This window comes from Oryzias latipes, chromosome 1, assembly GCF_053564925.1.
Source record: "Oryzias latipes strain Hd-rR chromosome 1, Olatipes_Hd-rR_3.1".
Classification (NCBI taxonomy): domain Eukaryota; kingdom Metazoa; phylum Chordata; class Actinopteri; order Beloniformes; family Adrianichthyidae; genus Oryzias; species Oryzias latipes.
In genome coordinates, this window is record NC_136237.1 from 6,158,315 (window position 1) to 6,183,721 (window position 25,407).

Consider the following 25,407-nt stretch of genomic DNA (forward strand, 5'->3'; position numbering starts at 1 on the left):
ATATTTGTAGTAGCAGGGACCTGCATTCACAATTGGTAATTCTGTAATCCAATCCCCCCTCCTTTTAAAGGCTTTAGTTTGATGTGACTTTGGATTTGACATCCTAGATCTACCTTTTTCTCACAGTACACCCTCTACTACATTTTCAGCCCGTTACTAAATAAGCTAACCCTAAATTTTTTTTATGTTTAATTTTTTAAGCCATTTTAATGGGTTTTAAGAATGACTTAGTCTTAATTTTTCCCTTGTCGCTGATCCATTCTTTTGTTTTTACAGCTTTTAATATGTCCAGTAATTCATTTTGCTCATCTCACCTGTAGAGTGTGAAGGATTCTTCCCAGTGTCTCTCTGGCAGCTTTCAAATTTCCCTCTTCCAAGTTGGCCTTGATGGTTCCAACACCCTCTGTTATTATCCCGCGTCCCTCATAAAAGGCTTCAGAGTGGAAGTGATGTGGGGCGCTAAAAAGTTAATCACTTAATTAATTAACAGACCAGCAACACATAACCAAGACCTTATTTTAAGTGTTTGGCAAATTAATTTTAAAAAGAAAAAATTGAACTAACTTCACTGAAGGAACCATTTCTTCCTTTCAGTTCTGAATTCATGATGCCCTCTAGAGGCCATCAGCTTCCAGTTGCAGATGCAATAAAATCCCCCAGAACATCTTGTAGTTGACACCAGTTTAGCAACTATAACATTGTCTTTTAATATGGTTTAACTTTCTTTCCACAGATTTACAGTCTTAATTAACAAAGAACACTGCTCTCAGACTCCAGGCTAATTTGAGCTTCTGAAATTCCATTCTCACAAAATTTCTTTCAGTTTCACTTCCGTAGAATGGGAGGTTTCTGCTTTCTTTGCTCTGCTATTTTAAATATAAAAGCAAAGTTACAACAGTTCCAATTGAAAATATTTCATGTATGACCTTTAGAACTGAAAAAAATGTAATTACTTTGAATTTGTCTTTATAAAATTTGTTCTCTATTTGCATTATGCTAGGTTTGATATTTTGGATTTAACCAAAGGAAATAACCTAACCCAGGTTCCCTCATATTGTAGCTTACAATTGTAATCAAAAGCAGTGTTTTTCAACCAGTGTGCTGCGGCACACTAGTGTGCCGTGGGAGATGGTCAGGTGTGCCGTGGGAAATGTCCCATTCACTGATCTAAAAACATTTTCCATCTCCAGGATATCAGCACTGTGTTCATCCAAACAGGCTGGTAAAACACTGAGTAGTAACAATATAAAAGATGGTAAAACACTTTTTCTTTGTGTTTATCTGATTCTATTAAAGACATTTTGATAAGACTGATGGTACCGCGATTTTGCTGTAGCTTTAGCTGTTTTTGGGAAAAGTCCCGCCCCTTTAACTGTCTCCACCAATCATTCTTGGAGGATTAATCACATGTCATCAGTCTGACCAATCAGAAGTGGTTAAAGTCTTCACTTCCTTGTTCCGAGTCGGTCATAAAGTTTCTCAGTTCCAACAAAAATACCCGCTAAAGCTCGTCTTTAGTGGTGCAGCTTTCCGCGGGATCCGGTATCTGACCGTGGAACAAGTGAATAAAACAATGAAGCTCATAGAAGCAAGTCTGTTTGCGTTCGGTGGCTGTTCGCACTACATCTCCCATGATGCATCGGTTAAAGAGAAAGTTTGAGTTTCTCAGTTTTTTTATTCATTTTTGAATGCTGGTGTGCCGCAGGATTTTTGTCAAGGTTATAGTGTGCCGTGGCTCAAAAAAGGTTGAAAAACACTGGTCTAAAGAACAAAACTAAACAACAATGTGATCAGATTACTCCTCATTTTTTATCAAGAGATTCTTCCACTTTACCTGTTGGCAAAGTCTCGATCAACAAGCCCGTTTGGATAGTATATTTCCCGAAGGGCTTTGTGAAACATGACACTGGAAACCTCTCCCTTTGCTTTTGGCCCCAAACAAGCTTGGACCAGCTCTTCAGGTGAGGAATCCTAATGGTCAAAGATTGGAATAAATAACAATTACCCAGGGTTGTAGTATTGCCTCTTTGCCAACATTTATTCACAGGATTATTTTGCGTCTTGTGAATGATCCCACAGTTACGCAGTATTTCTATCAGAGACAACACCTTGGAGTCAAATGTGGATTAAACTTGTGTCAGTGTCTGCCCTTAATGGACCAAAAAGGTGCAGGTAATCAATAATGTACAAACATCTGAGAGAATTCTGTTTTTCCAATCAAGGAACAAAAAAACAAAAAACTAACAAAAATGGTAAAGGCGAGCAGATAATGAAGTTTACTGTAGTGTGAAGTGACTTTCACAGAATTATACAACTGCACAATTATGTATAGTTTTTCCTGGGCAGCTCACGTGAACATGTTTTCACCCCAACTTGTCACGTATGGCCGCATTGGCAGGGCCCCCACATAAGGGTCACATGTTGACGCATTGGAAGAGCCCAACTTGTCATTTTTCAAGGTGCTGACAATAAAATATCCCAAAATGCATGGTGAGTTGATTTACGTTTTCAACCATAATTTCATTTTAAATTTATTTTTGTTTTATAAACCAACAAAAATGTATGCTATATTGAGTGTAAACAACGCATCAAGTGCTGCTTTTGGACTATGATGAAAAAGAAAAATACTTTTTTTTTCCTTTTCTGTTTTAATATTTATAGAAAAACGACGAGCTGGGTTCACCCACAGTGTTGATATGTGACGCGGAGGGGGGGCCCTACCATGCTCCAGCATTCCTATGATCCCAATAAGGATTTAGTGGGTTCTGAAGATGGATGGATAGTTTCTTTGTTCTTTGCAAACAGAAAATTGACCCCTTCCACTGTTCATCTATATGCAGACTGTGTGTAATGAAAGTATAATGAAAGTGTTATTTAATGTAGGTGTCAATGTTTACCGCCTTTTCACTGGAGTTTTGATTTAAAGGTGTGAGTATTCCTTCATGATTTAAGATTTTCATTTAACAGCTTACCCTGGGGTTGAACTCCAAACCATCCAACTCCTCCCGACATACTTCCGCCACTTTTTGCATTATAACATCTCTTGTTATGCTCTTGTGGGTGGCTGAACTTCCATAGTTACTAAAAGCCTTTGTGGATGATGGCAGATTCAAAGCCAGCAGGAATACCCCCAGCAAAGAAAACATGACGACACTGCAGAGAAAACACACAAATGTTTTGTATAGTCACTCAAAACAAAAAGCACACATGATATATTTTTGCATTTTAGGATATCAGAAAAAAAAACATGCATGATCTCACAACTGTCTTGTTACTCTATGCTGTACTGTTGTACCACTTTTGACCATGGTACATTTAAGTAACAGTGTTTATGTCAATTTGTAACATAAATATGTAAAATACACAAGTCGCCAGTTTTGCAACAAGTTGAGCGTTCTATTGGGAAAGCTGAATCTTATCTTTCATTTTCTTAAAGTGCCTAATATAGATAAATGTATTAGCTCCACTTTGTTAACCGAATGATAACTTGAACTGGCTTGTCTCCAAATGCCCTGGTTCCCCTGTGGCCCAGGTTCTCTGTTTAAGGGACCAACAGTTACGAATTATTTTGATAACCAGCTGTGATGAGTTCAGGGACATTCACAACAACCAGAACATTAAAAAAAAAAGTTTTTCTTTTAAACTTTGTCATGAACACATCCCTCCCCATCTTGTATCTTTGCCAGATTCTTGTCTGTAAGCTCAGTTGTGATGCCTTCATTACAATAAGGTCTGTCATCATCGATCAAAAAGAGGAAAGGGAAAATCTCAACATGGTCCTTCTGCTGACCTAATGAGACAACAGGCAAACATCAGAGGCAGCAGCTGATTGACTCCAGCTTTATATATATATATATATATATATATATATATACACACATATATATATATATATATATATATATATATATATATATATATATATATATATATATATATATATATATATATATATAAATGTACAAATCCTCAATCAAATCAAACAAAGAGTACTTTAAATGCCGGTAGTCTTCTATTTTTAGAGTCCTTGGCTACATTTTTTCAGAATAAGTCATTTGAAGTTTATTAATTGTAGTTTGACCTACTTGACCTACTTATAGTACTACTAATATTTGAGAGTTTTTCTATGTATTAATAGGTTTAACGAAAATAAAATTATGAAGTGGCACTGTAAGACTTCACTGCGTGACAGTGATGACTACGTTCATCTTAGGCACCGGCATTCCTAGTGCGCACACATGCATGCAGACCTATAATTTGTCTCTTTTTAGAAAATTTGGGAGAATTCATTTGAATAACAAATTACCTTTTTTGTCTATCTGATAGAGGTAAAAAACAAAAACAAACTGTTTATTTGTTGTTTACAAGCTGGCAATAAAGCAATTGCTGTTTCCATAGAAAAGTAAAGTTTCAGCCTAGAAAGGTGGGCTTTGTTGGAGCAGAGTGTCAAGGAGAAAAAAATACTTTGCAATGATAGCATCACAGTCACAAGTTCACACATGCTCACATTGATGTTTTCAGAGAACAACAGGATATTGAAAATCTACATCTATCTAAGTTTCCCATGACAACTTGTCTTTCTTTCTGTCTGATCTTTAGAAATTTTGCATGATATTTGCATCAGAGCGGTAGCAGCGGAGAAATTCCGGCTCATGGGTGGAGAGCAGACAGGTATGTGTGAACGTGATTCAGAGGGCAGGTCTGACGAGCAGCAGAAGGTGGCAGCTCTGCAGGGAAAGGTTCCTCGCAACCTGGAGGGAACATCAGACATGCTCGATAGGAATTCATGAAACATTTTCCCGTCTTTCTTTGTGGTTAAACCAGGTATCGGGTGAGTGTTAATCATACTATTAATATGAATCTACCTACAGTAGAGAATTACAATCATTTTCTTTATCTGCTGACATTAATTGAATCTACTGTTGTAAATGCCTCATGTTTGCTCTCTAAACTAATAACTGAACTGAATTCTAAACTAGTACTGTTTTCTTACAGAATTGTTATAGACTTTACATAATTTCCTCTTTGTTTTCACGTCATATATTTAGTTGGATTCTTTTTTAACAAAGAGCAGGTTGGCAGTTATTGCCACAATCAGATACGTTCGTAGATTACAAACTGCTTTGTGGTTGCCGCATTTTCTATCACCACATCAATCAAACCCATTAGTAGCTGTAAACTGCTTGCCGCGCAGTAAACTACCTACAAATAGCTGTCATAAATTTGACTTTCTTGTTATCTCTCCCAATAGATAAAGTAAGAGGTGTTAGTTTGATGATACAAACAGACGACTACAAAGGAAGCTTTCATAAAATCAACTAACAACAAAGCATTTAGTTAAAATAACTCAACACAACCGGCACAAAAGCTCTGTTGAGAAGCACTGAAAGATCTTTATAGGGCTTCAACGAATGTGTTTCAGTCCTGTAGTTATTTTTGAAAAAGACTGTATATACAAATGATGGTCCTAGCACTGTATCACTGTATCATATGACTACAGAAAATGCTTCTTCATGTATAGACATGCGCCACACGATGTAATCTAAGATGTGTGGAGGAAAGGCACCAAGAATGTTACCATGCTTGTATTTAGGAAGATAGAACGTTGAACAGTCAGGGGTGATGGGAGTTCTGTCCACCCCCCAAAAAAAACATCAAATTTCCTAAAGAGAAGCAGTCAAGCCATCATAGCCAGTGATCGCTGATTCTGATGGCAAATTTTTACCAACAATTTTATCAGAATTTGTGATGAAGAGGTTTTGTGATTTCTCACCCATTTTTTAAAATATATTCTTTACATTTTGTTTCTGAATGTATTCTTTTGACTTGTTTGTTTTGCAGTGTAAAAAGACAAAACTCACCATATTAGCACAATGGCATTTTTTTTCTACCTATGTTTCCTTGAATTTTAAAATATTATGTTTAATTTTTCAATGGTTACCATTGCCTAAAATGTTTTAAATTATATTCCACAGTAAAACATAATTCATATATGTTCCTCCAGTCACTCACTGCTTTCACTATAGATCACAGTGTCATCTGCAAACATCATGATCCACAAAGATTCCAGTTAGTGTCTCCATCACCCCAGCAAAAAAAGAACAAGCTTCATGCTGACCCTTGGTGCAGCCCCACGGCCACCTACACAACTCCAACTGTACTTCTCTGCCACTCCAGACTTTCTCAGACAAACCACAGTTCCTCTCTCAGTCTCCTGCTATAGACTTTCCCCAGATCCATGAAAAAATAATGCATCTTTTTCTGACCTTCTCTGTTCTTTTTCAGAACCACCCTCAAAGCAAACATGGCTTCTGTGGGTGTATTTCTCGACATGATACCATACTGTTGCTCACATTTGCTCAGTCTAGCTTCCACTGCTATCCCCCACCCTTTCCCAGAATTTCATTGTGTGACTTGTGCTTTATCCCTCTGTAGTTTCCACAACTTTGGCTATGGGCATCTGTACCCTTCTCTCTATGCCTCAGCCATCCTCTCTTCAGCAACTTTATTTATAAAGCACTTTAACACAAGTAAAATTAAACAAAGCACTGTAAATTAAAAGCTAAATACAATAAAACCAAATTTAATAAATAGGTGTCCCACTTTTTGTTAGTCATACCTTTCCTTATGACACACTCCTGAACTTCTTTAGTCAACCACCACATTTCCTCATTTGTTTTTTTGATTTGGATGACACACAAAGTATATTCCTCCAAGTCTTCCTCCTAGTCTCTCTGATCGCTTTAGTTATTCCAGTCATCTGGAACATTACATATGCCATCTTTCATTTTTCTAATATTTATCACAATCAATCAAATATGTGCAAGTAATACTAAACTACCATTTTTTTTATAACAGACAGTTACTGATAGTGTATTATAGGCCAAAAAAATACTTGTTGATTTTCTTTATGATAGTTGAGTGTTTATGGCAGATGAGTTTTCTGACAAAACCCTGTATTTCTAAGGCAACAGTGGGAATTGTACACAGGTGTCTTGTGTCAGTCTTACACCCAGTCAACTGAGCTATCCAGCTCCGTTTTTTCTGCATTGCAGTAAATAATTAAATGTACACATTGTGTCTGGGTATGCTTTTCCATTCTAACGCAACGCAACAATTTTTAATACAACTCATCATTAAAGCTAACAATTCGTTGTTTGCAAGATGTTTTTTTTCCCCCTCTGGTCAAATTCACAGCAAGTTAGTCAGATAAAACATGTTCTGTTCTAAGCTAAATACCATGCCAACCAAACCTTTCAGCTTCTCAGGGTAGGATTTTCCAAATAGAACAGATTTATTGTTTTATGGAACCTATAATCACACATTTGGGGCAGCACTTGGAGCAGGAAGGTAGTATTTTAAACCGTAAACAGTAAAGTAATACTTTTTTTAACGATTGTTTAGCAGTGCAGGTGGAGAGACTTTTTATTTTTTGGTTTTCTAATAGTGATGAATCATCAATGTCTTGGAATCTGGTGCTGGAGCGGAATGAGAAAACATTGAAGACGAGCTCGGCACTTGAAGCAGGACTGAAAGCAGCACACACCTGAACGGAAATTAGGAAACAACTGGTCGGGGGTCACAGGTCAAAACTTAAAAACATGATGGGAATAGTACTTAAAATAAAAGTGAACTGACAGCCATAGAGGGGGAAAGAGAATTATTGCTAAGAGTGAAAAGGAGTTCCATAATCACTCCGGTCTGTTTGGATTCCTTAATATTTCCGAACTGTAGGAACTGATGCAGAAAACAAAAACCCTTGTAATGACAGGAAGATGATTAAGCAAAAAGGACAAAGGGAAGAATTTTCCTTTTCATGTCATTATAAAGATTACAGTTCATTCTTACTGTAGAAATTGTTAAATTTGTTTTTGCTGACATTTATTTCAAAGAATAACCTACACTGGATGACAAAGCTAGCTGTGGATCGTCTTTGGCTTTTTAACAAAAACGTATAAAAAACATTTAAAAATAGTAAAAAATGGATTTTATGTGATTAATATACAAATGTTTGAGAATTTACACAATTTTCTTAGAAAGTGAATTATTTCTACCGATTCAGGTTATTTCTGCTTTTACATTTTGTGGTGTTACAATCAGGTGGTGTACCATAAATTATTCAGCTCAAACATCATGAACCAGTTAATTTGATCTAACAAAGCAATTCCAAGCAGCATGAGTTTGTATTGTGGTTCTAGTGTTCTGTAGAATTGTCGTTGCTCAGGGCCTGGAATGTTGCCACATTGCAGGAACAGGTTTTGACTTGTCTTGATACTTACAGTTTTTGTTGTGTTTTTCTGTCATGATTTTTTTTTTCAAAGCTTACAGATTAAAAGAAATCCCTCCGTGTGTTATCAAGTGCTTGAATTTACTGTATGTGATTTTTAAGCGTCCTTGAAAGCCCTGCTATGTGACACAGTTTTTAACGAAAACTTCAATCAGCAGATGACTCCTGAGGATAGCCACACCCCCTTTCATCGTCACTGTTAAGGGCCGCAGGGCAGGCTGTTACTAACTCGTTAAATGGAGGTAGAGTTAAGGGCGCAGTGATGTTGTTTTTAAGAATTTTTCAACCACCAACCTTTTTTGCCAAAAAGTTTTCATGTGTGCGGGCTGGAGTGTGTGTGTTTGTGTGTCCTGTCGCCACATTCTTTTTTGGAAGAGTTTCAACTTTTAAAATTCCTTTTTTTCTTCTTTTTTTCGTCTGTACAGAACTCTCAGTTTACTGTTGGCAAGTAATGACAAGTAAGACAGTCACAGAATAACCAAATAGTAGTTGTTTAAAGTACACAAACACACAAGTGAGCTTTTCCTGGTTCTCCTCTGTTCTATACAAAACTTTTTTCTACTAAATACTAGCTTTGTTTATCCCACATAAACTCACATATTACTTAATCATCGCTAACCTTTACATATATAAGGAATACATACTTCAATTGAGCCAAGAATATATGAAAATTGAATTTGAATTAAATACAATTATATTGGAAAACCTTCTAATGGGTATCCTGCCAACCGGATTAAACTCAAAGTATCAAGATATACATACATACTTTGTTCTAGTTATAAATTAGATAAGGTGTGATTAATCTTTGTGTTTTTTGTGTTTTTAGAAACTTGATACCCACAATGGATAAAGGTGAACCGCTCCTTTGCCCTTTGCTGCAAAAGATGACGGTCCATGGACTCAACAACAACACCAAGGCTAACTTGGTAGTAGTTGGTGTCCACGGTCTGGTCTCCTTGTTGGGGATTTTGGAAAACGCTCTGATCATCTGGGTTGTGGGATTCCGCCTCTCACGTCGCACAGTGACTTCTGTTTGGGTGCTCAATCTGGCCCTTACAGACTTTCTGGCCACCCTGACGCTTCCCCTCTTCACTGCCTACCTTCACTCTTCCCACAGTTGGGAGCTCGGTGACCCTCTCTGCAAAGTCCAAGCCTCCATTTTTTTTTTCAACATGTTTGTATCGGCCTTTCTGTTGGCAGCTATTTCCCTGGACCGATTACTTCTTGCAGTCAAGCCAGCGTGGAGCCGGAATGATCGGTCTGTGGCTGGAGCGTGGAAGGTGTCCGCACTGGGCTGGCTGTGGGGGGCAATAAACACAGCACCATACTTTGTGTTTCGTTCAGTGGTTGAAAAGATGGATGGAAGGAAGTTATGTTATTACAACTTTGCCCTGTATTTGCCTTCCAATGGAACTCTGCAAAGGGACTGTGATGTGAGACACGGAACAATGGCAATTTCCAAGATGTTGTTGGCTTTCCTGATCCCCCTGATGATCATAACAGGAAGCCACATTAAAACTGCTCTGTCTCTAAAGGCAAGGGACAGGAGGAGAAAGCAAAGTGCCATTTTCCTACCTGACGAACAGATCACCTTGAGCACCAACGAACCATCAAAACGGAAATTTAGTACTGCCAGTACTAAAACAAACAATATGTTGCTTGGGTCAATTTCTACAAAGCCAAGAAAGAACAGTCTGCACCCCTCTTCTTCCCTCAGACCTAATGGTCAGGACATGCTCTCCCAGAGTTTCAAAAAACTGGTGACAGCTGCAGTTTTAGTGTTTGTACTCTGCTGGGCTCCTTATCATATCTTCTGCATGATTGAACTCACAGCTCAGCATAATGAAGAAACTCTCAAACTGGTGGAGACGTGGCTCCCCCTGGCTGCAACATTGGCTTTCCTAAACCCAGTACTAAATCCTATCCTGTATACCTTCAGCTGCCCAAAATTATTTGTGAGAATTAAACAAAGTCTGGGTGCAGTGTTTGACGGACTGGTGGAAGAGAGAGGGGGGTTTCCAATGTCCCCATCGGGCACCATCAGAGATCGCATGAAGCGGAGGAGCAGTCGGGATGTCACAGCCACAACACCAGGATCTCCAAAGTTCTCCTCTTCACTTAGACAATCATCTCACTCTTAGTTCTCAGACGTGACATGGCAACACAGGACAAGCATCTGTTCCATTTTTCTTTTTTTTTTCTTTTTGTAAACTTTAAATTCAAAACTTTGAACTGTGGCCAGAATAAAGAATTTTAACTACAACGTAGCAAAGATAGCAAGAACTTCAGATAAACCAGTTTGTGAAAAAAACATTCAAGGTTTTACAAACTATTCTGTCCCGCTGGGATTTCAGGGGCTTTTCGTAAGTTGAAGGCAATACACTGAATATGTAGAAATGTACGATTTGAAGATTTTCATGAGACTCTGTAAATAAATGCCAATAAAGCCTTAGTTATATGCAAGCCCCGGCATGGGTGCTGTAATGTTTTGGGTTTTCCGGGTCCGTAGCGGGTCGTAGACAGGTGTTGCACCATCTCAAAGGGAGTGCAGGTGTGTCTCGGAGTTGTGGCTCAAGTGACCACCCTAATGCTAGGTTACAAATATTTTTGAAAATCGTTGGCGTGGCAATGAATGTAGACGGCATCAGTCAGGCGGGGATGATGGTGGAAACAGGATCGCCGACTGGCAGCCGCTCTGTGTTCATGTCACCAGGGGGTGGTTGATCATCAGACAATTTTAGGGACCGTAGAAACCCTTTTATCAGTCAATTATCACTCTGCTGTCTCCCTTCCCACCCCCACCAACTGTGGCCATAACTTGACTGCCACAATGTTCCCTCAAAATGTGTCCTGGCCTCTGCGGCCGCTGCACAGCGTGTACAAATGGGACTGAAAAAAACAAACAAAATACAACAAATGGGACTGATGCAGTGCGGCCACCTGCTGAATTCTTGCATTTAGGTTGTTGCGTGTTGGCATTTCGGGATATGTGACCGTAAGCTTAATGGACGTCATAAAAATGCAATACCCACTTATGACATACAGGTGATGCTGTTGTACGGTGTCCTTATGCTGCACTGCAGCCATTAGTAAGGTGCGTGTTCTGGCACCTCACTGACTGCACGAAAATGCTTTATGTAAGTGAAACATACTGTACGTGCCTGTATGAAGTCCGTGGGATAATCATACAAACTACTCTCTGATTGTCTAATTTACTCGTTTCAAACAGCGGGGTTAGCTCGCACCTTTCCCTTTAACAGCACCAATAAGCTCTGTGTGCAGGGCTCAGGATTCATGGGGGGTAGAAAAAAGGAAAAACCCATAAGACATGCCTGTGTATCATCCATATCCACCTTATGTGTTGCTTAAGTATTCACTACAGCCTGTCGCCTGCAACATGCACATAGAAAAAGATATGCAGTAACATTTTCTACGATCTCACAGACCATACAGATTGGCCCATTTTTTACCCGCAGACAGCCCATCTCTTATAGTATATTAGTATCTTTGTTTAGATAATTATTGTATGTGAAAAATGTAAATTCTGTATGTTAAATAAAGGAAGAAATAATTTTTCTTGCCTAGTTTTGGTACATTTTGAACAAAAAACATACTGATGGTTACTATTGACAATAAGGCATCCATTTGAGTGTAGGGCTGTTAAACTGGGCTGGTTGTGTTCTGTTTAGAACAATGTTGTGTTCACAGTGAAAAACAAGTGTTAGGGTAGACATCACATGCACTCAACCTGTATGGTGACCACTACAGACGCCATGACAATGGAACAGACAATCATGGTGCATGCAGTAAGTGTGTTAGGAATTGGATTTGTAATTCAGGATTTGTACGGCTAATGGTAGTGACTCATGGGTGATGCTGTCGCACAGTGCCCTTTCGCCACATTCTGGTCGTTAGTAGGCATTGGCGCCTTATCGACCATGGGAAATTCTACACGCACAAACTAAGATCTGTCCAGTTTTCTAAGTTTTCTAACAGCCACCTATCACGACTAAAGACCATTTGTGGGTTTGCAGGATTTAGTGGAGTGTTGACAAAAATCTAGCCACAGGGGTTGCAAGCCAGTTGCCTCTGTGCCGGTCCCAAGCCCGGATAAATAGAGAGGGTTGCGTCAGGAAGGGCATCCGGCGTAAAAATTGCCAAAATAACCATGCGAATCATCCACAACACTTTAGACATACCGGATCGGTCGAGGCCCGGGTTAACAACGACCGCCACCGATGCTGTTAACCTACAGGGTGTCTGTGGAAATTTGACTACTGTTGGTCGAAGAAAGAGGGGAGGCAGAAGGGCCCGTGGCCAGAGAGAGAAGGGAAAAGGCAGGAACATAGGTTTGAGAATAGGGACTCTTAACGTTGGCACAATGACAGGGAAAGGCAGAGAGCTGGCAGACATGATGGAGAGAAGGAAGGTAGATGTACTGTGTGTGCAGGAGACAAGGTGGAAGGGCAGCAAGGCACGTAGTATTGGAGGAGGATACAAACTGTTCTATCATGGTGTTGATAGGAAGAGAAACGGGGTAGGAGTGATTCTGAAGGGGGAGTTTGTAAACAGTGTTCTAGAGGTGAAAAGAGTCTCAGACAGGATGATGAGCCTAAAGTTAGAAATTGAAGGGGTGATGGTGAATGTAGTCAGTGGGTATGCGCCACAGGTTGGCTGTGAGTTAGAAGTGAAGGAGAGATTCTGGAGTGAGTTGGATGAGGTCATAGAGAGTTTCCCCAGAGGAGAGAGAGTTGTTATTGGAGCAGACTTTAATGGGCATGTTGGTGAGGGCAACAGAGGTGATGAGGAGGTGATGGGCAGGTTTGGTGTGAAGGAAAGGAATCTGGAGGGACAGATGGTGGTGGACTTTGCGAAGAGGATGGAAATGGCTGTAGTCAACACTTACTTCCAGAAGAGAGAGGAACATAGAGTGACATACAGAAGTGGAGGTAGGAGTACTCAGGTGGACTACATCCTATGTAGACGAGGTCATTTGAGAGAGGTTATTGACTGCAAAGTGGTGGTAGGAGAGAGTGTAGCCAGACAGCACCGCATGGTGGTGTGTAAGATGACTCTGGAGGTCAGGAAGAAGAAGAGAGGGAAAACAGAAAAGAAGACCAAGTGGTGGAAGCTACAGAATGAAGAAACTTGTGAGGAATTTAGGCAGAAGTTGAGACAGGTCCTGGGTGGTCAGGATGAGCTTCCAGATGACTGGGAAACTACAGCAGAAATTATCAGGGAAACAGGTAGGAAGGTGCTAGGTGTGTCATCTGGAAAGAGGAAAGACGGTAAAGAGACTTGGTGGTGGAATGAGGAAGTACAGGAATGCGTCCAGAGGAAGAGGTTGGCTAAAAGGAAGTGGGATGTAGAAAGGACTGAGGAAGGTAGACAGGAGTACAAGGAAGCGCAGCGTAGAGTGAAGAGAGTGGTGGCAAAGGCCAAACAGAAAGCTTACGATGAGCTATATGACAGGTTAGACACAAAGGAAGGAGAGAAGGACTTGTACAGGCTAGCCAGACAGAGAGACAGAGATGGGAAGGACGTGCAACAGGTAAGGGTGATAAAGGACAGAGATGGAAAGGCGCTAACAACTCAGGAGAGTGTACAGAAAAGATGGAAGGAGTATTTTAAGGAGCTGATGAACGAGGAAAATGACAGGGAAAGAAGGGAGGAAGATGTGGTTGTTGTGGAGCAGGAAGTAGCAGAGATTGGAAAGGAGGAGGTTAGGAAGGCTCTGAAAAGGATGAAGAGCGGAAAGGCCGTTGGTCCTGATGACGTAACTGTGGAGGTATGGAAGTGCTTAGGAGAGACAGCAGTGGAATTTCTAACGAGGTTGTTCAATAGGATTTTAGAGAGTGAGAAGATGCCTGAGGAATGGAGGAGAAGCGTTCTGGTTCCGATCTTTAAGAACAAGGGTGACACGCAGAACTGCAGCAACTATAGAGGAATAAAGTTGATGAGCCACACAATGAAGCTGTGGGAAAGAGTAGTGGAAGCCAGGCTTAGGAAGAAGGTGGAGATTTGTGAGCAGCAGTATGGTTTCATGCCCCGTAAGAGCACCACTGATGCCATTTTTGCTTTGAGAATGTTGATGGAAAAGTACAGAGAAGGTCAGAAGGAGCTGCATTGTGTGTTTGTGGATTTAGAGAAGGCGTATGACAGGGTGCCGAGGGAGGAGCTGTGGTACTGTATGAGGTCGTCTGGAGTGGCAGAGAAGTATGTCAGAGTAGTTCAGGACATGTATGAGAGAAGTATGACGGTGGTGAGATGTGCTGTAGGTCAGACAGAGGAGTTCAAGGTGGAGGTGGGACTACACCAAGGATCAGCTTTGAGTCCTTTTTTGTTTGCTATGCTGATGGACAGGCTGACAGACGAGGTAAGACAGGAATCTCCCTGGACAATGATGTTTGCGGATGACATTGTAATTTGCAGTGAGAGTAGAGAGCAGGTGGAGGAACAGCTAGAGAGGTGGAGGTTTGCTCTGGAAAGAAGAGGCATGAAGGTCAGTCGTAGTAAGACAGAATACATGTGTCTGAACGAGAGGGATCAAGGTAGAAGCGTTAGGTTACAGGGGACTGAGGTGAAGAAGGTGCAGGAGTTTAAGTACTTGGGGTCAACAGTTCAGTGTGATGGGGATTGTGGAAAAGAGGTGAAGAGGCGAGTGCAGGCAGGTTGGAGCGGTTGGAGGAAAGTGTCAGGAGTGTTGTGTGACAGAAGAGTGCCAGCAAGACTCAAAGGAAAGGTGTACAAGACAGTGGTGAGACCAGCTCTGCTCTATGGGTTAGAGACGGTAGCAGTGAGACAGAGACAAGAGGCTGAGATGGAGGTAGCAGAGATGAAGATGTTGAGGTTCTCCTTAGGAGTGACCAGGTTAGACAGGATAAGGAACGAGTACATCAGAGGGACGGCTCATGTTGCCTGTGTTAGCGACAAAGTCAGAGAAGCCAGACTGAGATGGTTTGGACATGTTCAGAGGAGGGATAGTGGATATATTGGTAGAAGGATGTTGGAGATGGAGCTGCCTGGCAGGAGGGCAAGAGGACGGCCAAAGAGGAGATACATGGATGTCTTAACAGAGGACATGAAGTTGGCTAATGTTAGGGTAGAAGATGTCCATGATAGAGTGAGGTGGAAAAGGATGATTCGCTGTGGCGACCCCTGATGGGAAAAGCCGAAAGAGAAAGAAGAAGTGGAGTGTTGACAAAAGGAATAGTCTTGCTATTGGAGTTTATGTTTTTGTTCCAACAAAGTTAACCAAAATACAAAAACATAGATGTGAATAAACATTTCATGGACCAAACCTGCAGCTTATTACATGGAAAATTAAATCTGTTCTTCATAAACAATCAACTGGCTTTCTTGAAGGAAGAAATATCTAAAGAAAGGTTTAGTCAAGGTCCAGTTATCAAATATTATTATTATCGACACGTCGATGTGGATCTTAAGGCCAAAAGGAGGTAAAAGGTAAACTAAGAAGAGCAAACATCTCCTACAATCTGAAATTATAAATAAAATGTTTATTTTTGCTGAAAGTGTTTTGTTTTTGATGCTTTGATACAACAGTGCAGCATTGCAGAGAGCATAGTTTAGGAGGTTTGATTCATATTTTGATAAACAATAAATTTTTTAAGTAAAAAATGTTCATTATTAGATGTTTTTGTGTATTATTTAAGGCATACCACAATAAAAATGCTGATTTCTCCTCTCACACTAAACAAATAACCAGAGACTCAAGGTTATGAGTTTAAAGAATGCACTGCTACTTGATGTGTTATTATTTTCAAACTGGTAAGTAGAAAAATCCAAATGGGTAAAAATGTGTTTGGCTTTTCTCATGTGCACCACCAGAGGGCAGCGTGAGCTTGAATACATTAATATTTATAACGCAAAAACAGAATTAATCTTTTCAGGCCATGTCATCCTGGAGAGCTTCACATCTACATATCTGGGCACCTTTCTGACTGATTGGATTGCTTCATATCCTTTATCCATTTTGATTGACTGTCTTATCACCATCATGGCTTTTTAATTTTCATGCCTTTCAAACTGACACACTTCTAATCTGGCTGGTATATAATGTAGGCCACAGCAGCATGGGATTATCAGGAAGGTAGTTGTAATTTGGCCAGAATATAACACCGTAAAGATGCAGCGTATGAAGCAAACCGGGATTAAACTCAGGGTCAGGCTGACGAAGATTCAGTTCCCCGTCAATCCTCCAAAGCCACTAGACTCTGCTCCTCTTTTTCTCTGCATATGTTGCTTTGTGTAGATCTGGATGTACACACAAACCATCTCAAATAACACACAAGGAAAAAAAACACTAAAAAGAACATTTATTAAAATTTTTTTTTCCTTTTTTTGGGGATTTAATTTGTATGTTGTTTTTGTTGTTTGTTTTTTTTTTTTGGGGGGGGGTCACAACTTTCTTATAAAAGATTTACAGCAAAAAGAGGCTAAAAAGTAGTTTTTTCTTCCACAGTTGACATTCTATAATTCTTGTATCCACTTCGGCCCTCTTTTCTGACTGTCAGTGCACAAAGGCAGGATTCCTCCCTGTCAAGTCTCCAGCTCACACACACACACACACAAACAAGAACACACACTCGTTGCCACAGACTGTTAGGGATCGGATCAACAAGTCTGAGTAATTTTGAACTGTGGAAACAGCCAGGAGGGTTTCATGCAAACACATGAAGAGGGTGTTCACTCCTGGAAGGACATATCCCACATTTGAACCAAAGCCTCTCTGCTGCTGCATCCAACAACACAATGAAAACCAAAACTAGGTGAATCGCGCTTTATGGAAGAGCAGAAATCCAACCTGAACTGCATCTCTGTGATCTTCAGCTCCTGGTCATGTCTTTGGCTGATATTATTCCAAGCACCACACACAAAAACGAATGGAAATTCACCCCCAACAGCTTAACATTTGTTGTTGGTTGCCTGTAGTTCAAGGGGTAATAGTTAAAACTGGAATGGTTTCGAACTGGGACAGCAATTATTTGAGTGTGGTTTTATTAAGCCATTACCCACAATTCTTTTACATACGTGTGTCCACAGCTGAAAGGTTGATGTTTTTACATGTTTTAGCCTATAGGCCCCCAAACCCTAACCCTAACCCTTCCTCTGGGTCTGGAGTGTCCTGACCCTAACCCTAAACAAAGAAAGTGTGGCCAAGGACAGAATTCAGGATTAGCCAAACCTATTTCTGCATTTAAAATAAGTGTGGGGGAAAAAAAGGTTCAGCACTGGCCACACGTACTTTTAAAAGGTACATATGAATAGTTTCTTTATATCCCTGTATTGGCTCCCCATATGCTTCAGGATTGATTTTAAGATACTTTTAACAGTTTTTATATGTCTAAACGGTTTTAATTTTGCATTTATTTATCTATTTTATCTTGCTTTATGAATTTTAGGTTATCAATGATCTATTTTAATTTATCTTATTTCAATATTTTATTGTTTCTTGCTTTTATCAGTATGTTTACTTTTTAATTCTCAGTTTTATCTCCAGTGCTTCGTCAGCTGGAACCTCTCCCTCTGGGTTGGCTGCTGTTCAGCAGCTGCAGCTCTACATGGGGGCCTCCATCACCTCTTTGCTGTGGTGGAGCGGTCCCCACCTGCATTTGGCTGGCTATGCAACTGTTCACAGAGAGGGAGGTACCAATTATTATTAGCGTTACCAATAAAAAACATTCTGTTTTCGTGCTCAGACTATTTCCTCATTGTATTTCCCCAACAGTTAGGAGGTAGGAGGTGTTAAAAGGGTGGGGCGGGGTTGTGTGTAGGTATGGGGAGGGGATTCTCTTAATATTCGTTCTTCTTTTTATAATATTTACTATGTTTGTTTTAATGTAAAGCACTTTGTGTTTTTCTTTCATAGGAAAAGTGCTAAATAGATAATGTTTGATTTGATTTGAGTAAAAACAATTCTGTCACGGTGGGGGGGTGGCTCGAAAGCCGGTTGGACCCAGATGCAGAGGCAGGAGGCAAGGATCAGGGCTAGTGGGTTTTAATGCACAAAAAGAACAAACAAAAAGCGCTGCAGAGCAGGATGACAAAGGAAACAAAAACTTACTTGGCGTGGCATGAAACATGGACGAGGAACATGGCATGAACACCATAACAGGGGTAACTAATGGACCAACACAGGAGGAAGGCAGAGACAAGACTTAAATACAGACAGGGCAGACAAGACACAGGTGGACACGATCAGGGCTGATGGGGACCAAAGGAAGCAAAACTCAAGAAAACAGACAAGACAGGAGACTTTCAAAATAAAACAGGAAACAGAAACAAGACAGAACAAGGACCAAAAACAAGACAAGTTCAAATCATGACAAATTCCGTCCATCTCCTGTTTATTTTGTTTAGAGTCAGAGAGGTTGCTGAAGCCTATTTTAGCTGTTTTTGGCAAAACATAGGCCTTTTTCACGGTTCCTGGTCTGACCTGCATATTTTGTGTGTGTTGGGTGTGTGTGTGCGTTTGTGTTGTGTGCATTTATTGTCTAGTCCCTGCACTGCTGATGAACCTGTCTTCTGCAGAGCCAGCGAGCTGCTGAAAAAGTCCCAGCAGAGCCTGTATTTTCTGAGGATCCTCAGGAGAAATAACATCACCCAAAGACTGCTGGTGACCTTTTACCGTGCCACCATAGAAAGTGTACTAACATACCGCATCAGCGCTTGGTGCAGCAGCTGTACAGCGGCTCAAAGGAATGCTCTCCAGCGGGTCATCAACACCACCCAAAAGATTGTTGGCTGCCCCTCTCCCCACTCTGGAAACCCTCCCACTGCCTCAAAAACATCATAAAAGACTCCCTGCTTGACCTGTTGCCTTCAGGCAAACGCTACAGGTCAAGCAGAGTGAGGACAAAAAGATTTCAGAACAGTTTTTATCCAACTGCCATAAACATGTTAAACCTGGATCTCGCCTTATAAATTATTATAGTTTGTGAGCTTTCCTATGGTAATTGTTTTGTTATTATTTCTCCTGTTTTTAACTATTTTAACACATATTGAAACACTTTTTATGTAGTTTTGATATTATTTATCATTTTAGTTCATGTTGCACTGACCAGAAGGCCCTTTTAATTTAATTGTATGCATGAGAATGACAAATAAAGATCAATCTATCTATCTGATTGAGGCTGCCTCTTTCCACCAATCAGGAGTGAAGCTTCAAAGCTCCCAGGAACTTCTGCTCCGGTAGCGGCTGAATTCCTGAGAGGAATTGCTGTCTGCCTGACAAAAGCTTGTGAAAGCCTGTGGTTTCCCTCTCCTTAGTTTCATTCCAGCTTTGTGGTCTCCAAACGTAACGCTGCGATCTTTGGTTAAACTTTGACTTGTTGTTGTGTTTTGGTGACTGTTTTTCTGTTGCTCATTTGTGTATTACAAAGCCTGAGAATTTCTGTTAACTATTTCAAACAGTAAGTCAAACCTTTGTTGTAGTTTTTTGTTGTTAAATCTTTAGGGTTTTGTGTTGTGACTCCTGTGGCCCTAAAATAAACGGCTGTGTGGAGAACTTAAACCTCCCCGGTTATTCATTTTTCTTTATGTTACCTATTTGTTCCCTGAAGAGGGACGTATCAATCCCAAACATGACAGTATGCCTTTTTTTTATTTTATTTTTGTGGAAATGTTGTGAAACACGTACCTTAGTGGCTATTTTATTCATTTTTTTTTATTGTTGAAGCTGCTTTATTTTGTGATTCAGATGACTTTGGATTGTGAAAATTCTGAAATAGCATTTACTGAATATTTCTTTCACATCTGTTGTTTTATTGTTTGCATGCATGTAAAAAAAAATGACAGAAAAGAGAAAAAACAAAAACAACATCTGTTAAATTATATGGAAAATTCTCAAAAATGCAACAGGAATGCTTTCATGGTTTAGCTGTAAGTCCAGGATTTCATTTAACGGGATCTTTCCCCAAATTACTTCCATGATCCAAACGTCACTAAATCAGCTGACAACAGAATAGAACAGTTGTGCCCATAGAAGCTGCTCTTATAGGTAGAGGTAAAGCTTTATCGGAAAATTTCTTTTTCATCTTCAAAATCGTTTTCAGTTTGCTGCACAAAAAGTGCTGAAACTTTTAAAATAAATAGTTTTAATCCCTTTGTATTAAATTGAACATGTAAATGATCAAACTGAACTCTTAAGTCTTAAATTGCTGGTAGAGGAGTTCAATATCCTCAACATCTGTGTGGATTTATATAGAATATTTTTCTATCTTGGTGCCTCAGATAGACACATTTTTGTGTGCAGACAGTCTTATCTCTTCATTTAAAAAGGAAGTCTGTTTTTTATTTTAGTTTTTTTCTGGGACTCAAGGGAACAAGGTAGAGAACAAAAACTATTCCTATACTACACCATCAGCCCATTTCTGTTCCAATATAAGGCCCATTAATACATGTTTTTACATTATCTTACTCATTTACTGCCCCGAATGCTCAGATTACCACCACTGTCACCTTTACCTTCCAAACTTTCTCATTTCCTCCCAGCTCCATGGGCAGCTACAGTTTACTTTGTGGTGGATGTGGCGACACCATTTTCTCTTCTGTTCAGTCTGAGAAAGTAGTTAATTATAAAAAGGAATAAAATAAAACAAAAATGCCGGTTTTCTAGAGTAAAGGAAGAAAACATCGCAGGTGATTTCTCTACAGGGAGTGGATGAGGCGTGTAATTGATACAAAGGAAGAAATTTTTCCTTAAGAAATGGTATTCGCCACTTTAGCCACATCTTCCTCTAAGTTCAACCACTAGTGGGTAAGGCTGAAATATGTTGGTGAAGGAGAAACACCCACACAGGACTATGTGGCAAAAAACTGTTGTTCCAGTCTGCTTCAGGCAGCCTTTCTGATATTTACGCCTTCATTGTTCTGCCAAACAGAAAAGACTATAAATTGTGTTTCTGCAAAGAGGCGGGAAAGGAGGCAAAGACAGTGGCATGCAGGATGTCGTCTGTTTGTATTTTTTGGATATGAAAAAAAAACGATGAGCTTTCTTTCCTCTATGGGATCATAAGGAAAATGTCCAACTTCTTTTTCCTAAAACGTTATAGTTTCACACAATGTACATTACTTTCTGCATTAGAAATTTAAAATATTATATTGTATATCGAATAAATTGTAGGAAATGTAAAACTAAGTTTGCCACGGTGAAATGAAGACGTAACATTGTCCCGATGTTTTAAACTCTTGCCCGTGAGATGACAGGTGGGGGGATATGAGGGAGTGTCTGTGGATGGAAGGTGAGCGCATGCATGAGTGGGGAAAAGCGCAAAGCTGATCTTCAAGCTGCTGCACACGCTTATGAGTGCACAGTTATGTACATTAAGTTATATTTCTATGTGAGGATTTTTTGTACCGGGGCTTCCTGGTTTGGTCTGTGGTTGTTGGTGCGGTGTGGCCTGTGGAGTGGACCCTGTCACTATCTGGTGGGGGTGGGCGCTGGTGTGCGTCTGGGGTCATGGGGTTGTATGTGAATGGAGGGGGGGGGGGCACAGCAGTGGGTTGGTTTTAGTTTTAGTATTTGATTGTTGTAAAGAACTTTGAGCTGCAAATATGAAAAGCGCTTTTTTATAAATAAAGCTTGAGCTAGCTAGCTTTGTTGGTTGTGTGGGTGGGTGGATGGAGGGAGGGAGGGAGGGAGGGAGGGAGGGAGGGAGGGATGGATGGATGGATGGATGGATGGATGGATGGATGGATGGATGGATGGTTGGATGGATGATGGATGATGGATGGATGGATGGGTGGATGGATGGATGGTTGGGTGGGTGGATGGATGGATGGTTGAGTGGATGGATGGTTGGGTGGGTGGATGGATGGATGGATGGATGTTGGGTGGGTGGATGGTTGGGTGGATGGATGGATGGTTGGGTGGGTGGATGGATGGTTGGGTGGATGGTTGGGTGGGTGGATGGATGGATGGATGGATGTTGGGTGGGTGGATGGTTGGGTGGGTGGATGGATGGATGGTTGGGTGGGTGGATGGATGGATGGATGGATGGTTGGGTGGTTGGATGGATGGATGGTTGAGTGGATGGATGGATGGATGGATGGATGGATGGATGGATGGATGGTTGGGTGGGTGGATGGATGGGTGGATGGATGCATGGATGGATGGATGGATTGATTGATAAGTCCAGTTTGTTGAATAATAACCAATGAAGGTCAGACGTACTTCTTGTTCTGGTGGTGAAAAAAATTGCAATATATATTAAATATATATAAATATTTATTATGCATATGTTTAAAAAAGACATTTGACATGCTGTTTATGAATTAAATACTTTTATTTAATTCACAAATAGCAGGTCAAATATAAAAAATTTCCGATACATTGGAAATCTTGTGTGTATTTTTTTGTATTAGTGTTCCCATTATAGTTGGTAATGGCACAATTGTTTGAAAGACAATTTCCAGTTGTACTTCATGTCACAAATGTTGCTGGCCCCTTTCCTACAAATGGTTCCATCCAGATCTGATGACCAATTATGTAAGGTATGGGGACATCCGGTGACCCTATGGTCATGAAAATACGGTACATTAGACTGACCATCAGTTGAACTCTGTGGAAATGTTTCCTCTTACAAATAGATTTCATCACTGCGATTATCAAATTTTGGGGTGGCAAACTCTCAGATCATGATGTGAAACTGACTGTAGTGATCTTCAGTCTTCAGAGCCAAAGACTGCCACCTAGAGGCAGAATGCTCAGTGTGGCCCCTAAAGGTCCACGGTTGCTTCAGCTGCCCTAGACGTTTTTATTTCATCGCTTTGGCTCATTTCTTGAAACAGATATTACATTCTTAAAACCACCTGCACATTTCTCCAAGCCTGTGGGCATTTGTTCATCAAAACATTTAACGTTCATGATACAATTCACAAGATTTCAAAATGCATTTGTGTTTCTCTCCAAATGATTAGCTTCAAAAAACAACATTTTAAACAATTCTTTCAATGAATGACTCACTTCTCTAAGATGACTTGTCATTTCTCAGTCAGATAGTTTGACTGAGAAATGACCCTCTGAAACACGTCCTCATGTTTAGTCGTCCCAAGCAAAGCTGCTTCCTCAATTTCCACAATTTGTCATTAGGTGGGAAAATGTAAACGTCCTCCGTGGCCCACGTAGTTGAAACTGCTACCTCAGACATCCAAGAATGCAGAACATGTTCCTGCAGCCGCACACACACTTCCTCTACCCTATAGGGGAGGTTTTTCCAGCTATGAGGTGGGAGGTCTACAACGATCTAAGAACGCTCCTCCAAGCAATGGATGCTGCTTGTTACAATAGAGCCGTGCAGTGTTTGGTTGCAACAACTGCATCACTTCCTAACCCGTTGCATTCAGAAAGGAGGATATCCGGTGAGATGATGGCAGTGGAAAGACACACATGAAAGCGGAGGGAATGTCCCATTTACCCAAACAGTTGAGTTTCATCTTTGACTACTCAGGTAATTTGACTTTTTTTTCCGCTGTGCAGCATTTACTTTACAGTAAAGACAAATAAATCAAGTACCACAACACATGTCTGAATAATTTGATCAGCAGGACCAACAAAACGCTAAAGGGACGATATATTTTGAGGGCACTGACACTACAAGAACTTAGTTTTGGAGCATAGATGACATTTTCCTGCTGATCCAGGGTGTTTTGTTAAACCATATATAGACTGTTTTTCGTAAAACCACAAAGAGCTTTGAGAATTCATTCCATTTTAAAAACTTGTACAAAGTGCTGTAAGCAGAAATGCTGGATGGGTTAAAAAGAAAGGAAATATTTGGAAAAGACTACATGGCAGAGCCAGAGATGGAGTCCCAGATTACCAACTGCTATTTGGGAACCGGCTCCTCATCAAAAACAATACATAAAACTTAAAGTTTACATTTGAACAGTGGGCAAATAAACTTCAAACATTGTAATGGAGAAAATAGTAATCCAAGTAATCAATAAAATGAATGGCAGAAAACATCAAAGATGCAGACCTGGTTTATCTTGTTTCACAGACTCCAAATCAGAGCCACAGTTCAATGAAGCTGCTTTGTCAGAACAAAAATGTGTCCAACGACCTCCTTTAATGAAGATGAAACTCTGGAACATCTTCTGACTGAGCGCTACAGAACTAAAGTAAAAGGAGTATTGTTGGTTTTGATGTACACGTCAGTTACTGTATGGACCGGTCTCAGAGAAAGTCCTGCACACGAAGAGGCATTTTTTCTGATTGTTCATGTGTGTAATTAACACAGACATGCATTTGAAAAACATAATCAAGTCATTTTCAACCAGTAGATGATTTACTGTGACTTTCTGGCATTTACTGATCTTTATAGACGAAGAACCGTTTCAGTACAGAGCGGAAGCTCACGTTCCTGTAAGGTTTTAAAATATTCTAAATTGTCTTTGTCTTTACACTGTATATTGTTTGTATTTTGACATGATTTAAAAACAACAAAGTTCTTTAAAGCAAGTTATGACAACACGATAAAAAAGGAAAATGAGAAACTGAAAAAAAAAAAAAAACAGGGACTGAAGAAAGTTTGGAGGGTAACTAATCAGAGGACTCAGGGATGTAACCCCCAAACTGGAGGAGTGACTGCAGCAGATTCCTGAAAAAAAAAAAAAAAACTCAGACATTCAGTCTGAAAAAACAGAGTGCTAAGAACAGATACTGCACAGGACCCTGACACTCCCATGCCTCCAGTAGAGGACCTGGGTTTGGAAAAGAAACAACCCAAACCACCCGCAGAGGATGACAGGGGCGTTTATGTATACACACACATATATATACACATATATGCACACTTACCCTTTTGCTGAACTGGACCCCGGATCCTGTGACGATCTAAGCTGAGATGGTCTGAGCCAAAACTCCTCCTTGCTCCTTTTAATCCCGTTTTCATCTGGGTGTGTCTAAAAGTAAAACTTCTCTGATTTTTTTTTTATTTTAAGATCTCCCAGTTCCGCCCAGAAAGCCCTTTTGGTTGCTGACTTTGGGCTGCAACTTCCTGCACAGTTGTGTTCGAACACTTCCAACCACAAGTACAGTAAGTCTTCATGCTGAAACATGAAATGACGAGAAGTGTCTAACATTTAAAGATGATTTA

General features: G+C 40.2%; 3 protein-coding genes across 7 annotated transcripts in view; 2 read left to right on the plus strand and 1 right to left on the minus strand.

Moving 5' to 3' along the window:
* Positions 1 to 25,309, minus strand: part of LOC101165952 (von Willebrand factor A domain-containing protein 7) — a 37,285-nt gene extending 11,976 nt beyond the window's left edge. Inside the window, exons 1-4 of one of the 4 annotated variants that reach the window (XM_078954716.1) lie at positions 25,110 to 25,309; positions 2,973 to 3,153; positions 1,835 to 1,971; positions 315 to 459 (exon numbers count right to left, since the gene is read on the minus strand). In XM_078954716.1, coding sequence (XP_078810842.1) covers positions 315 to 459; positions 1,835 to 1,971; positions 2,973 to 3,146 — 456 coding nt within the window. In that variant the 5' untranslated portion in view covers positions 3,147 to 3,153; positions 25,110 to 25,309. Of the gene's footprint in view, positions 1 to 314; positions 460 to 1,834; positions 1,972 to 2,972; positions 3,154 to 9,862; positions 10,047 to 18,371; positions 18,556 to 23,273; positions 23,532 to 25,109 lie in introns of those variants that run through there. The other 3 variants (XM_078954763.1, XM_078954682.1, XM_078954741.1) reach the window with 3 other exon arrangements.
* Positions 4,702 to 10,579, plus strand: LOC144995349 (prostaglandin D2 receptor 2-like). Its single transcript, XM_078955015.1, has 2 exons — positions 4,702 to 4,831; positions 9,114 to 10,579. Exon 2 carries the CDS (start codon positions 9,130 to 9,132, stop codon positions 10,426 to 10,428), a length of 1,299 nt encoding a protein of 432 aa, XP_078811141.1. The 5' UTR covers positions 4,702 to 4,831; positions 9,114 to 9,129; the 3' UTR covers positions 10,429 to 10,579.
* The window catches only part of cabp2a (calcium binding protein 2a), a 32,558-nt gene continuing 30,835 nt past the window's right edge, over positions 23,685 to 25,407 (plus strand). Inside the window, exon 1 of one of the 2 annotated variants that reach the window (XM_078955068.1) lies at positions 23,685 to 23,757. The gene's annotated coding sequence lies outside the window, so the exon portion shown is untranslated. Of the gene's footprint in view, positions 23,758 to 25,253; positions 25,348 to 25,407 lie in introns of those variants that run through there. The other variant, XM_078955093.1, reaches the window with a different exon arrangement.